This window comes from Gossypium hirsutum, chromosome D08 (assembly GCF_007990345.1).
Source record: "Gossypium hirsutum isolate 1008001.06 chromosome D08, Gossypium_hirsutum_v2.1, whole genome shotgun sequence".
NCBI lineage: Eukaryota > Viridiplantae > Streptophyta > Magnoliopsida > Malvales > Malvaceae > Gossypium > Gossypium hirsutum.
This window is the reverse complement of record NC_053444.1, coordinates 15,887,861-15,902,304: the sequence shown is the minus strand read 5'-3', so window position 1 is coordinate 15,902,304 and position 14,444 is coordinate 15,887,861. Positions and strand designations below refer to the sequence as shown.

Here is a 14,444-nt window from a genome sequence, read left to right as displayed (position 1 = left end):
TAGGTTGCCGACAGTGTCCGAGGCTCCCGTATATCATAGAACCGAGGTGCCGATGGTGCCCGAGGCTCACGCACGACCAAGGGCCTAGGTTGCCGATGGTGCCCAAGGCTCCCGCACATCGAAGCACCAAGGTGCCGATGGCGCCCGAGGCTCCTGCATGACCAAGGGCTTAGTTTGCTCATGGTGTCCGGGGCTCCTGCACATCCTAGCACCAAGGTGCCGATGGTGCCCGAGGCTCCCGCACATCCAAGCACCAAGTTGCCGTTGGAGTCCGAGGCTCTCGCACATCCTAGCCACCGAGGTGCCGATACCGCCTGAGGCTCCCGCACATCTGAGGCACCAAGGTGCCGATGGTGCCCGAGGCTCCCGCACGACCAAGGGCCGAGGTACCGATGGTGCCCGAGGCTCCCGCACGACCAAGGGCCGAGGTGCCGATGGTGGCCGAGGCCCCCGCACGACCAAGGGCCTATTTTGCCGATGGTGCCCGAGGCTCCCGCGCGACCAAGTGCTTAGTTTGCCGATGGTGCCCGAGCCTCTCGCACGACCAAGGGCCTAGGTTGCCGATGGTGCCCAAGGTTCCCGCACATCCAAGCACCAAGGTGTCGATCGTGCTCGAGGCTCCCGCACGACCAAGGGCGTAGGTTGCCGACAGTGTTCGAGGCTCCCGCACATCATAGTACCGAGGTGCCGATGGTGCCCGACCCTCTCGCACGACCAAGGGCCTACGTTGCCGATGGTACTCGAGGTTCTCGCACATCCAAACACCAATGTGCCTATGGTGGTCGAGGCTCCCGCACGACCAAGGGCCTAGGTTACCGACAGTGTCCGAGGCTCCTGCAAATCATATCACCGAGGTGCCGATGGTGCCGAGGCTCCCGCACGACCAAAGGCCTAGGTTACCAATGGTGCCCAAGGCTCCCGCACATCGAAGCACCGAGGTGCCGATGGCGCCCGAGGCTCCTGTATGACCAAGGGCTTAGTTTGCTCATGGTGTCCGGGGCTCCTGCACATCCTAGCACCAAGGTCCCGATGGTGCCCGAGGCTCCCGCAGATCCAAGCACCAAATTGCCGTTGGTGTCTGAGGCTCCCGCACATCCTAGCCACCGAGGGGCCGATACTGCCCGAGGCTCCCGCACATCCTAGTCACCAAGGTGCCGGTGGTGCCCGAGGCTCCCGCACGACCAAGGGCCGAGGTGTCGATGGTGGCCGAGGCCCACGTACGACCAAGGGCCTATTTTGCCGATGGTGCCCGAGGCTCCCGCGCGACCAGGGCTTAGTTTGTCGATGGTGCCCGAGCCTCTCGCACGACCAAGGGCCTAGGTTGCCGATGGTGCCCGAGGTTCCCGCACATCCAAGCACCAAGGTGTCGATGGTTCTCGAGGCTCACGCACGACCAAGGGCCTAGGTTGCCGACAGTGTCCGAGGCTCCTGCATATCATAGCACCGAGGTGCCGATGGTGCCCGAGGCTCCCGCACGACCAAGGGCCTAGGTTGCCGATGGTGCCCAAGGCTCCCGCACATCGAAGCACCGAGGTGCCGATGGCGCCCGAGGCTCCTGCATGACCAAGGGCTTAGTTTGCTCATGGTGTCCGGGGCTCCTGCACATCCTAGCACCAAGGCGCCGATGGTGCCCGAGGCTCCCGCACATCCAAGCACCAAGTTGTCGTTGGTGTCCGAGGCTCCCGCACATCCGAGCCACCAAGGTGCCGATGGTGCCCGACGCTCCCGCACGACCAAGGGCCGAGGTGCCGATGGTGGCCGAGGCCCCCGCACATCCTAGCACCAAGGTGCCGATGGTGCCCGAGGCTCCCGCACATCCTAGCACCAAGGTGCCGATGGTGCCTGAGGCTCCTGCACATCCAAGCACCAAGTTGCCGTTGGTGTTCGAAGCTCCCGCACATCCGAGCCACCGAGGTGCCGATACAGCCCGAGGCTCTCGCACGACCAAGGTCCGAGGTGCCGATGGTGGCCGAGGCCCCGCACGACCAACGGTCTATTTAGCCGATGGTGCCCGATGCTCCCGCGCGACAAAGTGCTTAGTTTGCCGATGGTGCCCGAGCCTCTCGCACGACCAAGGGCCTAGGTTGCCGATGGCGCCCGAGGTTCCCGCACATCCAAGCACCAAGGTGTCGATGGTGCTCGAGGCTCCCGCACGACCAAGGGCCGAGGTTGCCGATAGTGTCCGAGGCTCCTGCATATCATAGCACCGAGGTGCCAATGGTGCCCGAGGCTCCCGCACGACCAAGGGCCTAGGTTGTCGATTGTGCCCAAGGCTCCCGCACATCGAAGCACCGAGGTGCTGATGGCGCCCGAGGCTCCTGCATGACCAAGGGCTTAGTTTGCTCATGGTGTCCGGGGCTCCTGCACATCCTAGCACCAAGGTGCCGATGGTGCTCGAGGCTCCCGCAGATCCAAGCACCAAGTTGCCGTTGGAGTCCGAGGCTCCCGCACATCCTAGCCACCGAGGTGCCAATACTGCCCGAGGCTCCCGCACATCCGAGCCACCAAGGCGCCGATGGTGCCCGTGGCTCCCGCACGACCAAGGTCCGAGGTGCCGATTGTGGCCGAGGACCCCGCACGACCAAGGGCCTATTTTGTCGATGGTGCCCGAGGCTCCCGCAAGACCAAGGGCTTAGCTTGCCGATGGTGCCAAAGCCTCTCACACGACCAAGGGCCTAGGTTGCGATGGTGCCGAGGTTCCCGCACATCCAAGTACAAGTGTCGATCGTGCTCAAGGCTTCCGCACGACCAAGGGCCTAGGTGCCGACAGTGTCGAGGCTCCCGACATCTGAGGCTCCGCACACCCTAGCCACGAGGTACTGATACTGCCGAGCTCCGCACATCGAGCCACCAAGGTGCTGGTGGTGCCCGACCTCTCGCACGACCAGGGTTGAGGTGCCGATGGTGGCCGAGGACCCGCGCGACCAAGGTCCTATTTTGCCGATGGTGCCCGAGGCTCCCGCAAGACCAAGGGCTTAGTTTACCGATGGTGCCAAAGCCTCTCACACGACCAAGGGCCTAGGTTGCCGATGGTGCTCGAGGTTCCCGCACATCCAAGCACCAAGGTGTCGATCGTGCTCGAGGCTCCCGCACGACCAAGGGCCTAGGTTGCCGACAGTGTCCGAGGCTCCCGTACATCATAGCACCGAGGTGCCGATGGTGCCCGAGGCTGCCGCACGACCAAGGGCCTAGTTTGTCGATGGTGCCCCAGTCTCCCGCACATCCCAGCACCTAGGGGCCGATGGTCACCGAGGCTCCCGGACGACCAATGGCCTATTTTACCGATGGTGCCCGAGGCTCCCGCAAGACCAAGGGCTTAGTTTGCCGATGGTGCCTGAGGCTCCCGCACATCCAAGCACCAAGTTGCCGTTGGTGTCTGTGGCTCCCGCACATCCTAGCCACCGAGGGGCCGATACTGCCCGAGGCTCCCGCACATCCTAGTCACCAAGGTGCCGATGGTGCCCGAGGCTCCCGCACGACCAAGGGCCGAGGTGCCGATGGTGGCCGAGGCCCCCGCACGACCAAGGGCCTATTTTGCCGATGGTGCCCGAGGTTCCCGCACATCGAAGCACCAAGGTGTCGATGGTGCTCGAGGCTCACGCACGACCAAGGGCCAAGGTTGGCTACAGTGTCCGAGGCTCCCGCATATCATAGCGCCGAGGTGCCGATGGTGCCCGAGGCTCCCGCACGACCAAGGGCCTAGGTTGCCGATGGTGCCCAAGGCTCCCGCACATCGAAGCACTGAGGTGCCGATGGCGCCCGAGGCTCCTGCAAGACCAAGGGCTTAGTTTGCTCATGGTGTCCGGGGCTCCTGCACATCCTAGCCCCAAGGTGCCGATGGTGCCCGAGGCTCCCGCACATCTAAGCACCCAATTGCCGTTGGAGTCCGAGGCTCCCGTACATCCTAGCCACCGAGGTACCGATACTGCCCGAGGCCCCCGCACATCCGAGCCACCAAGGTGCCGATGGTGCCCGAGAATCCCGCACGACCAAGGGCCTATTTTGTCGATGGTGCCCGAGGCTCCCGCAAGACCAAGGGCTTAGTTTTCCGATGGTGCCAAAGCCTCTCACACGTCCAAGGGCCTAGGTTGCCGATGGTGCCCGAGTTTCCCGCACATCCAAGCACCAAGGTGTCGATCGTGCTCGAGGCTCCCGCACGACCAAGGGCCTAGGTTGCCGACAGTGTCCGAGGCTCCCGCACATCTGAGGCTCCCGCACATCCTAGCCACCGAGGTGCCGATACTGCCCGAGGCTCCCGCACATCCGAGCCACCAAGGTGCCGCTGGTGCCCGACGCTCCCGGACGACCAAGGGCTGAGGTGCCGATGGTGGCCGAGGACCCCGCACGACCAAAGGCCTATTTTGCAGATGGTGCCCGAGGCTCCCGCAAGACCAAAGGCTTAGTTTGCCGATGGTGCCAAAGCCTCTCACACGACCAAGGGCCTAGGTTGCCGATGGTGCCCGAGGTTCCCGCACATCCAAGCACCAAGGTGTCGATCGTGCTCGAGGCTCCCGCACGACCAAGGGCCTAGTTTGTCGATGGTGCCCGAGGCTCCCGCACATCGAAGCACCAAGTTGTCGTTGGTGTCTGAGGCTCCCGCACATCCTAGCCACCGAGGGGCCGATACTGCCCGAGGCTCCCGCACATCCTAGTCACCAAGGTGCCGATGGTGCCCGAGGCTCCCGCACGACCAAGGGCCGAGGAGCCGATGGTGGCCGAGGCCCCCGCAAGACCAAGGGCCTATTTTGCCGATGGTGCCCAAGGCTCCCGTGCGATCAAGGGCTTAGTTTGCCGATGGTCCCCGAGCCTCTCGCACGACCAAGGGCCTAGGTTGCCGATGGTGCCCGAGGTTCCCGCACACCTAAGCACCAAAGTGTCGATGGTGCTCGAGGCTCACGCACGACCAAGGGCCTAGGTTGCCGACAGTGTCCGAGGCTCCCGCATATCATAGCACCGAGGTGCCGATGGTGCCCGAGGCTCCCGCACGACCAATGGCCTAGGTTGCCGATGGTGCCCAAGGCTCCCGCACATCGAAGCACCGAGGTGCCGATGGCGCCCGAGGCTCCTGCATGACCAAGGGCTTAGTTTGCTCATGGTGTCCGGGGCTCCTGCACATCCTAGCACCAAGGTGCCGATGGTGCCCGAGGCTCCCGCACATCCAAGCACCAAGTTGCCGTTGGAGTCCGAGGCTCCCGCACATCCTAGCCACCGAGGTGCCGATACTGCCCGAGACTCCCGCACATCCGAGCCACCAAGGAGCCGATGGTGCCCGAGGCTCCCGCACGACCAAGGGCCGAGGTGCCGATGGTGGCCGAGGCCCCCGCACGACCAAGGGCCTATTTTGCCGATAGTGCCCGAGGCTCCCGCGCGAGCAAGGGGTTAGTTTGCCGATGGTGCCTGAGCCTCTCGCACGACCAAGGGCCTAGGTTACCGATGGTGCCTGAGGCTCCCGCACGACCAAGGGCCGAGGTGCCGAAGGTGGCCGAGGCCCCCGGACGACCAAGGGCCTATTTTGCCGATGGTGCCCGAGGCTCCCACGCGACCAAGGGCTTAGTTTGCCGATGGTGCCCGAGCCTCTCGCACGACCAAGGGCTTAGGTTGCCGATGGTGCCCGAGGTTCTCGCACATCCAAGCACCAAGGTGCCGATGGTGCTCGAGGCTCCAGTACGACCATGGGCGTAGGTTGCCGACAGTGTCCGAGGCTCCCAAACGTCATAGCACCGAGGTGCCGATGGTGCCCGAGGCTTCCGTACGACCAAGGGCCTAGGTTGCCGATGGTGCCAAAGGCTCCCGCACATCGAAGCACCGAGGTGCCGATGGTGCCTGAGGCTCCTGCAAGACCAAGGGCTTAGTTTGCTCATGGTGTCCGGGGCTCCTGCACTTCCTAGCAACAAGGTGCCGAGGGTGCCCGAGGCTCCCGCACATCCAAGCACCAAGTTGCCGTTGGAGTCCGAGGCTCCCGCACATCCTAGCCACCGAGGTGCCGATACTGCCCGAGGCTCCCGCACATCCGAGCCACCAAGGTGCCGATGGTGCCCGAGGCTCCCGCACAACCAAGGGCCGAGGTACCGATGGTGGCCGAGGCCCCCGCACGACCAAGGGCCTATTTTGCCGATGGTGCCCGAGGCTCCCGCGTGACCAATGGCTTAGTTTGCCGATGGTGCCCGAGCCTCTCGCACGACCAAGTGCCTAGGTTGCCGATGGTGCCCGAGGTTCTCGCACATCCAAGCACCAAGGTGCCGATGGTGCTCAAGGCTCCCGCACGACCATGGGCGTAGGTTGCCGACAGTGTCCGAGGCTCCCACACGTCATAGCACCGAGGTGCCGATGGTGCCCGAGGCTCCCGCACGACCAAGGGCCTAGGTTGCCGATGGTGCCAAGGGCTCCCGCACATCGAAGCACCGAGGTGCCGATGGCGCCCGAGTCTCCTGCATGACCAAGGGCTTAGTTTGCCGATGGTGCCCGAGGCTCCCGCGCGACCAAAGGCTTAGTTTGCCGATAGTGACCGAGCCTCTCGCACGACCAAGGGCCTAGGTTGCCGATGGTGCCCGAGGTTCCTGCACATCCAAGCACCAAGGTGTCGATGGTGCTCGAGGCTCACGCACGACCAAGGGCCTAGGTTGCCGATGGTGCCCAAGGCTACCGCACATCGAAGCACCGAGGCTCCTGCATGACCAAGGGCTTAGTTTGCTCATGGTGTCCGGGGCTCTTGCACATCCTAGCACCAAGGTGCCGAGGGTGCCCGAGGCTCCCGCACATCCAAGCACCAAGTTGCCGTTGGAGTCCGAGCCTCCCGGACATCCTAGCCACCGAGGTGCCGATACTGCCCGAGGCTCCCGCACATCCGAGCCACCAAGGTGCCGATGGTGCCCGAGGCTCCCGCACAACCAAGGGCCGAGGTACCGATGGTGGCCGAGGCCCCCGCACGACCAAGGGCCTATTTTGCCGATGGTGCCCGAGGCTCCCGCGTGACCAATGGCTTAGTTTGCCGATGGTGCCCGAGCCTCTCGCACGACCAAGTGCCTAGGTTGCCGATGGTGCCCGAGGTTCTCGCACATCCAAGCACCAAGGTGCCGATGGTGCTCAAGGCTCCCGCACGACCATGGGCGTAGGTTGCCGACAGTGTCCGAGGCTCCCACACGTCATAGCACCGAGGTGCCGATGGTGCCCGAGGCTCCCGCACGACCAAGGGCCTAGGTTGCCGATGGTGCCAAGGGCTCCCGCACATCGAAGCACCGAGGTGCCGATGGCGCCCGAGTCTCCTGCATGACCAAGGGCTTAGTTTGCCGATGGTGCCCGAGGCTCTCGCGCGACCAAAGGCTTAGTTTGCCGATAGTGACCGAGCCTCTCGCACGACCAAGGGCCTAGGTTGCCGATGGTGCCCGAGGTTCCTGCACATCCAAGCACCAAGGTGTCGATGGTGCTCGAGGCTCACGCACGACCAAGGGCCTAGGTTGCCGATGGTGCCCAAGGCTACCGCACATCGAAGCACCGAGGCTCCTGCATGACCAATGGCTTAGTTTGCTCATGGTGTCCGGGGCTCTTGCACATCCTAGCACCAAGGTGCCGATGGTGCCCGAGGCTCCCGCACATCCAAGCACCAAGTTACCGTTGGAGTCCGAGGCTCCCGCACAGGCTAGCCACCGAGGTGCCGATACTGCCCGAGACTCCCGCACATCTAAGGAACCAAGGTGCCGATGGTGCCCGAGGCTCCCGCACGACCAAGGGCCGAGGTGCCGATGGTGGCCGAGGCCCCGCACGACCAAGGCCTATTTTGCCGATGGTGCCCGAGGCTCCCGCGCGACCAAGGGCTTAGTTTGCCGATGGTGCCCGAGCCTCTCGCACGACCAAGGGCCTAGGTTGCCGATGGTGCCCGAGGTTCTCGCACATCCAAGCACCAAGGTGTCGATGGTGCTCGAGGCTCCCGCACGACCAAGGGCGTAGGTTGCCGAAAGTGTCCAAGGCTCCCGCACATCATAGTACCGAGGTGCCGATGGTACCCGAGGCTCCCGTACGACCAAGGGCCTAGGTTGCCGATGGTGCCCGAGGTTCTCGCACATCCAAGCACTAAGGTGCCGATGGTGCTCGAGGCTCCAGTACGACCATGGGCGTAGGTTGCCGACAGTGTCCGAGGCTCCCAAACGTCATAGCACCGAGGTGCCGATGGTGCCCGAGGCTTCCGTACGACCAAGGGCCTAGGTTGCCGATGGTGCCAAGGCTCCCGCACATCGAAGCACCGAGGTGCCGATGGCGCCTGAGGCTCCTGCAAGACCAAGGGCTTAGTTTGCTCATGGTGTCCGGGGCTCCTGCACTTCCTAGCAACAAGGTGCCGAGGGTGCCCGAGGCTCCCGCACATCCAAGCACCAAGTTGCCGTTGGAGTCCGAGGCTCCCGCACATCCTAGCCACCGAGGTGCCGATACTGCCCGAGGCTCCCGCACATCCGAGCCACCAAGGTGCCGATGGTGCCCGAGGCTCCCGCACAACCAAGGGCCGAGGTACCGATGGTGGCCGAGGCCCCGCACGACCAAGGGCCTATTTTGCCGATGGTGCCCGAGGCTCCGCGTGACCAATGGCTTAGTTTGCCGATGGTGCCGAGCCTCTCGCACGACCAAGTGCCTAGGTTGCCGATGGTGCCCGAGGTTCTCGCACATCCAAGCACCAAGGTGCCGATGGTGCTCAAGGCTCCCGCACGACCATGGGCGTAGGTTGCCGACAGTGTCCGAGGCTCCCACACGTCATAGCACCGAGGTGCCGATGGTGCCCGAGGCTCCCGCACGACCAAGGGCCTAGGTTGCCGATGGTGCCAAGGGCTCCCGCACATCGAAGCACCGAGGTGCCGATGGCGCCCGAGTCTCCTGCATGACCAAGGGCTTAGTTTGCCGATGGTGCCCGAGGCTCCCGCGCGACCAAAGGCTTAGTTTGCCGATAGTGACCGAGCCTCTCGCACGACCAAGGGCCTAGGTTGCCGATGGTGCCCGAGGTTCCTGCACATCCAAGCACCAAGGTGTCGATGGTGCTCGAGGCTCACGCACGACCAAGGGCCTAGGTTGCCGATGGTGCCCAAGGCTACCGCACATCGAAGCACCGAGGCTCCTGCATGACCAAGGGCTTAGTTTGCTCATGGTGTCCGGGGCTCTTGCACATCCTAGCACCAAGGTGCCGATGGTGCCCGAGGCTCCCGCACATCCAAGCACCAAGTTACCGTTGGAGTCCGAGGCTCCCGCACAGGCTAGCCACCGAGGTGCCGATACTGCCCGAGACTCCCGCACATCTAAGGCACCAAGGTGCCGATGGTGCCCGAGGCTCCCGCACGACCAAGGGCCGAGGTGCCGATGGTGGCCGAGGCCCCCGCACGACCAAGGGCCTATTTTGCCGATGGTGCCCGAGGCTCCCGCGCGACCAAGGGCTTAGTTTGCCGATGGTGCCCGAGCCTCTCGCACGACCAAGGGCCTAGGTTGCCGATGGTGCCCGAGGTTCTCGCACATCCAAGCACCAAGGTGTCGATGGTGCTCGAGGCTCCCGCACGACCAAGGGCGTAGGTTGCCGACAATGTCCGAGGCTCCCGCACATCATAGTACCGAGGTGCCGATGGTACCCGAGGCTCCCGTACGACCAAGGGCCTAGTTTGCCGATGGTGCCCGAGGCTCCCGCACATCCCAGCACCTAGGGCCAATGATCGCCGAGGCTCCCGCGCGACCAGGGGCTTAGTTTGCCGATGGTGCCCGAGCCTCTCGCACGACCAAGGGCCTAGGTTGCTGGTGGTGCCCGAGGTTCTCGCACATCCAAGCACCAAGGTGCCGATGGTGCTCGAGGCTCCCGCACGACCATGGGCGTAGGTTGCCGACAGTGTCCGAGGCTCTCACACATCATAGCACCGAGGTGCCGATGGTGCCCGAGGCTCCCGCACGACCAAGGGCCTAGGTTGCCGATGGTGCCAAGGCTCCCGCACATCGAAGCACCAAGGTGCCGATGGCGCCCGAGGCTCCTGCATGACCAAGGGCTTAGTTTGCTCATGGTGTCCGGGGCTCCTGCACATCCTAGCACCAAGGTGCCGATGGCCCCCGAGTCTCCTGCATGACCAAGGGCTTAGTTTGCCGATGGTGCCCGAGGCTCCCCCGTGACCAAGGGCTGAGTTTGCCGATGGTGACCGAGCCTCTCGCACGACCAAGGGCCTAGGTTGCCGATGGTGCTCGAGGTTCATGCACATCCAAGCACCAAAGTGTCGATGGTGCTCGAGGCTCACGCACGACCAAGGGCCTAGGTTGCCGACAGTGTCCGAGGCTCACGCTTATCATAGCACCGAGGTGCCGATGGTGCCCGAGGCTCCCGCACGACCAAGGGCCTAGGTTGCCGATGGTGCCCAAGGCTCCCGCACATCGAAGCACCAAGGTGCCGATGGCGCCCGAGGCTACTGCATGACCAAGGGCTTAGTTTGCTCATGGTGTCCGGGGCTCCTGCACATCCTAGCACCAAGGTGCCGATGGTGCCCGAACCTCCCGCACATCCAAGCACCAAGTTACCGTTGGAGTCCGAGGCTCCCGCACATCCTAGCCACCGAGGTGCCGATACTGCCCGAGACTCCCGCACGTCTGAGGCACCAAGGTGCCGATGGTGCCCGAGGCTCCCGCACGACCAAGGGCCGAGGTGCCGATGGTGGCCGAGGCCTCCGCACGACCAAGGGCCTATTTTGCCGATGGTGCCCGAGGCTCCCGCGCGACCAAGGGCTTAGTTTGCCGATGGTGCCCGAGCCTCTCGGACGACCAAGGGCCTAGGTTACCGATGGTGCCCGAGGTTCCCGCACATCCAAGCACCAAGGTGTCTATGGTGCTCGAGGCTCCCGCACGACCAAGGGCGTAGGTTGCCGACAGTGTCCGAGGCTCCCGCACATCATAGTACCAAGGTGCCGATGGTACCCGAGGCTCCCGTACGACCAAGGGCCTAGTTTGCCGATGGTGCCCGAGGCTCCCGCACATCCCAGCACCTAGGGGCAATTGGTCGCCGAGGCTCCCGCGCGACCAGATGCTTAGTTTGCCGATGGTGCCCGAGCCTCTCGCACGACCAAGTGCCTAGGTTGCCGATGGTGCCCGAGGTTCTCGCACATCCAAGCACCAAGGTTGCCGACAGTGTCCGAGGCTCTCGCACAGCATAGCACCGAGGTGCCGATGGTGCCCGAGGCTCCCGCACGACCAAGGGCCTAGGTTACCGATGGTGCCAAGGGCTCCCGCACATCGAAGCACCGAGGTACCGATGGCGCCCGAGGCTCCTGCATGACCATGGGCTTAGTTTGCTCATGGTGTCCGGGACTCCTGCACATCCTAGCACCAAGGTGCCGATGGTGCCCGAGGCACCCGCACATCCAAGCACCAAGTTGCCGTTGGTGTCCGAGGCCCCCGCACATCCTAGCCACCGAGGTGACGATACTGCCCGAGGCTCCCGCACATCTGAGGCTCCAAGGTGCCGATGGTGCCGAGGCTCCCGCACGACCAAGGGCCGAGGTGCCGATGGTGGCCGAGGCCCCCGCACGACCAAGGGCCTATTTTGCCGATGGTGCCCGAGGCTCCCGCGCGACCAAGGGCTTAGTTTGCCGATGGTGCCTGAGCCTCTCGCACGACCAAGGGCCTAGGTTGCCGATGGTGCCCGAGGTTCCCGCACATCCAAGCACCATGGTATCGATGGTGCTCGAGGCTCTCGCAAGACCAAGGGCCTAGGTTGCCGACAGTGTCCGAGGCTCCCGCATATCATAGCACTGAAGTGCCGATGGTGCCCGAGGCTCCCGCACGACCATGGGCCTAGGTTGCCGATAGTGCCCAAGGCTCCCGCACATCGAAGCACCGAGGTGCCGATGGCGCCCGAGGCTCCAGCATGACCAAGGGCTTAGTTTACTCATGGTGTCTGGGGCTCCTGTACATCCTAGCACCAAGGTGCCGATGGTGCCCGAGGCTCCCGTACATCCAAGTACCAAGTTGGCGTTGGTGTCTGAGGCTCCCGCACATCCTAGCCACCGAGGTACCGATACTGCCCGAGGCTCCCGCACATCCGAGCCACCAAGGTACCGGTGGTGCCCAACGCTTCCGCACGACCAAGGGCTGAGGTGCCGATGGTGGCCGAGGACCCCGCACGACCAAGGGCCTATTTTGCCGATGGTGCCCGAGGCTCCCGCAAGACCAAGGGCTTAGTTTGCCGATGGTGCCAAAGCGTCTCACACGACCAAGGGCGTAGGTTGCTAATGGTGCCCGAGGTTCCCGCACATCCAAACACCAAGGTGTCGATGGTGCTCGAGGTTCCCGCACGACCAAGGGCCTAGGTTGCCGACAGTGTCCGAGGCTCCCGCACATCATAGCACCGAGGTGCCGATGGTGCCCGAGGCACCCGCACGACCAAGGGCCTAGTTTGTCGATTGTGCCCGAGTGTCCCGCACATCCCAGGACCTAGGGGCCGATGGTCACCGAGGCTCCCGCACGACCAATGGCCTATTTTACCGATGGTGCCCGAGGCTCCCGCACGACCAAGGGTTTAGTTTGCCGATGGTACCCGAGCCTCTCGCACGACCAAGGGCCTAGGTTGCCATGGTGCCCGAGGTTCTCGCACATCCAAGCACCAAGGTGTCGATGGTGCTCGAGGCTCACGCACGACCAAGGTTAGGTTGCCGACAGTGTCCGAGGCTCACGCTTATCATAGCACCGAGGTGCCGATGGTGCCCGAGGCTCCCGCACGACCAAGGCCTAGGTTGCCGATGGTGCCCAAGGCTCCCGCACATCGAAGCACCAAGGTGCCGATGGCGCCCGAGGCTCCTGCATGACCAAGGGCTTAGTTTGCTCATGGTGTCCGGGGCTCCTGCACATCCTAGCACCAAGGTACCGATGGTGCCCGAACCTCCCGCACATCCAAGCACCAAGTTACCGTTGGAGTCCGAGGCTCCCGCACATCCTAGCCACCGAGGTGCCGATACTGCCCGAGACTCCCGCACATCTGAGGCACCAAGGTGCCGATGGTGCCAGAGGCTCCCGCACGACCAAGGGCCGAGTGCCGATGGTGGCCGAGGCCTCCGCACGACCAAGGGCCTATTTTGCCGATGGTGCCCGAGGCTCCCGCGCGACCAAGGGCTTAGTTTGCCGATGGTGCCCGTACCTCTCGGACGACCAAGGGCCTAGGTTACCGATGGTGCCCGAGGTTCCCGCACATCCAAGCACCAAGGTGTCGATGGTGCTCGAGGCTCCCGCACGACCAAGGGCGTAGGTTGCCGACAGTGTCCGAGGCTCCCGCACATCATAGTACCGAGGTGCCGATGGTACCCGAGGCTCCGTACGACCAAGGGCCTAGTTTGCCGATGGTGCCCGAGGCTCCCGCACATCCCAGCACCTAGGGGCCAATGGTCGCCGAGGCTCCCGCGCGACCAGATGCTTAGTTTGCCGATGGTGCCCGAGCCTCTCGCACGACCAAGGGCCTAGGTTGCCGATGGTGCCCGAGGTTCTCGCACATCTAAGCACCAAGGTGCCGATGGTGCTCGAGGCTCCCGCACGACCATGGGCGTAGGTTGCCGACAGTGTCCGAGGCTCTCGCACAGCATAGCACCGAGGTGCCGATGGTGCCCGAGGCTCCCGCACGATCAAGGGCCTAGGTTGCCGATGGTGCCAAGGGCTCCACACATCGAAGCACCGAGGTACCGATGGCGCCCGAGGCTCCTGCATGACCATGGCTTAGTTTGCTCATGGTGTCCGGGACTCCTGCACATCCTAGCACCAAGGTGCCGATGGTGCCCAAGGCTCCGCACATCCAAGCACCAAGTTGCCGTTGGTGTCCGAGGCTCCCGCACATCCTAGCCACCGAGGTGACGATACTGCCCGAGGCTCCCGCACATCTGAGGCTCCAAGGTGCCGATGGTGCCCGAGGCTCCCGCACGACCAAGGGCCGAGGTGCCGATGGTGGCCGAGGCCCCCGCACGACCAAGGGCCTATTTTGCCGATGGTGACCGAGGCTCCCGCGCGACCAAGGGCTTAGTTTGCCGATGGTGCCCGAGCCTCTCGCACGACCAAGGGCCTAGGTTGCCGATGGTGCCCGAGGTTCCGCACATCCAAGCACCATGGTATCGATGGTGCTCGAGGCTCACGCACGACAAGGGCCTAGGTTGCCGACAGTGTCTGAGGCTCCCGCATATCATAGCACCGAAATGCCGATGGTGCCCGAGGCTCCCGCACGACTATGGGCCTAGGTTGCCGATAGTGCCCAAGGCTCCCGCACATCGAAGCACCAAGGTGCCCGAGGCTCTAGCATGACCAAGGGCTTAGTTTACTCATGGTGTCTGGGCTCCTGTACATCCTAGCACCAAGGTGCCGATGGTGCCCGAGGCTCCGTACATCCAAGCACCAAGTTGCCGTTGGTGTCTGAGGCTCCCGCACATCCTAGCCACCGAGGTGCCGATACTTGCCCGAGGCTCCCGCACATC

The 14,444-nt window shown here is 64.1% G+C and overlaps 1 protein-coding gene across 1 annotated transcript; it reads left to right on the top strand.

The window, feature by feature from the left end:
- Positions 1–2,345: 2,345 nt before the first annotated feature.
- Positions 2,346–4,403, top strand: LOC121220302 (protein PELPK1-like). Its single transcript, XM_041099979.1, has 3 exons — positions 2,346–2,518; positions 3,825–3,959; positions 4,226–4,403. The coding sequence occupies exons 1-3, from the start codon at positions 2,346–2,348 to the stop codon at positions 4,401–4,403; spliced, it is 486 nt and encodes a 161-aa protein (XP_040955913.1).
- Positions 4,404–14,444: the final 10,041 nt, after the last annotated feature.

What these genes read in the sequence shown, in the direction of transcription:
- LOC121220302 (XM_041099979.1), top strand. Translation starts at nt 2,346, where the DNA reads ATGGTGTCCGGGGCTCCTGCACATCCTAGCACCAAGGTGCCGATGGTG. An exon ending in GAGCCACCAAGGCGCCGATG is followed by an intron (nt 2,519 to 3,824) that starts GTGCCCGTGGCT and finishes TGCACATCCTAG; the next exon opens with CCCCAAGGTGCCGATGGTGC. An exon ending in CGCACATCCGAGCCACCAAG is followed by an intron (nt 3,960 to 4,225) that starts GTGCCGATGGTG and finishes CGCACATCCTAG; the next exon opens with CCACCGAGGTGCCGATACTG.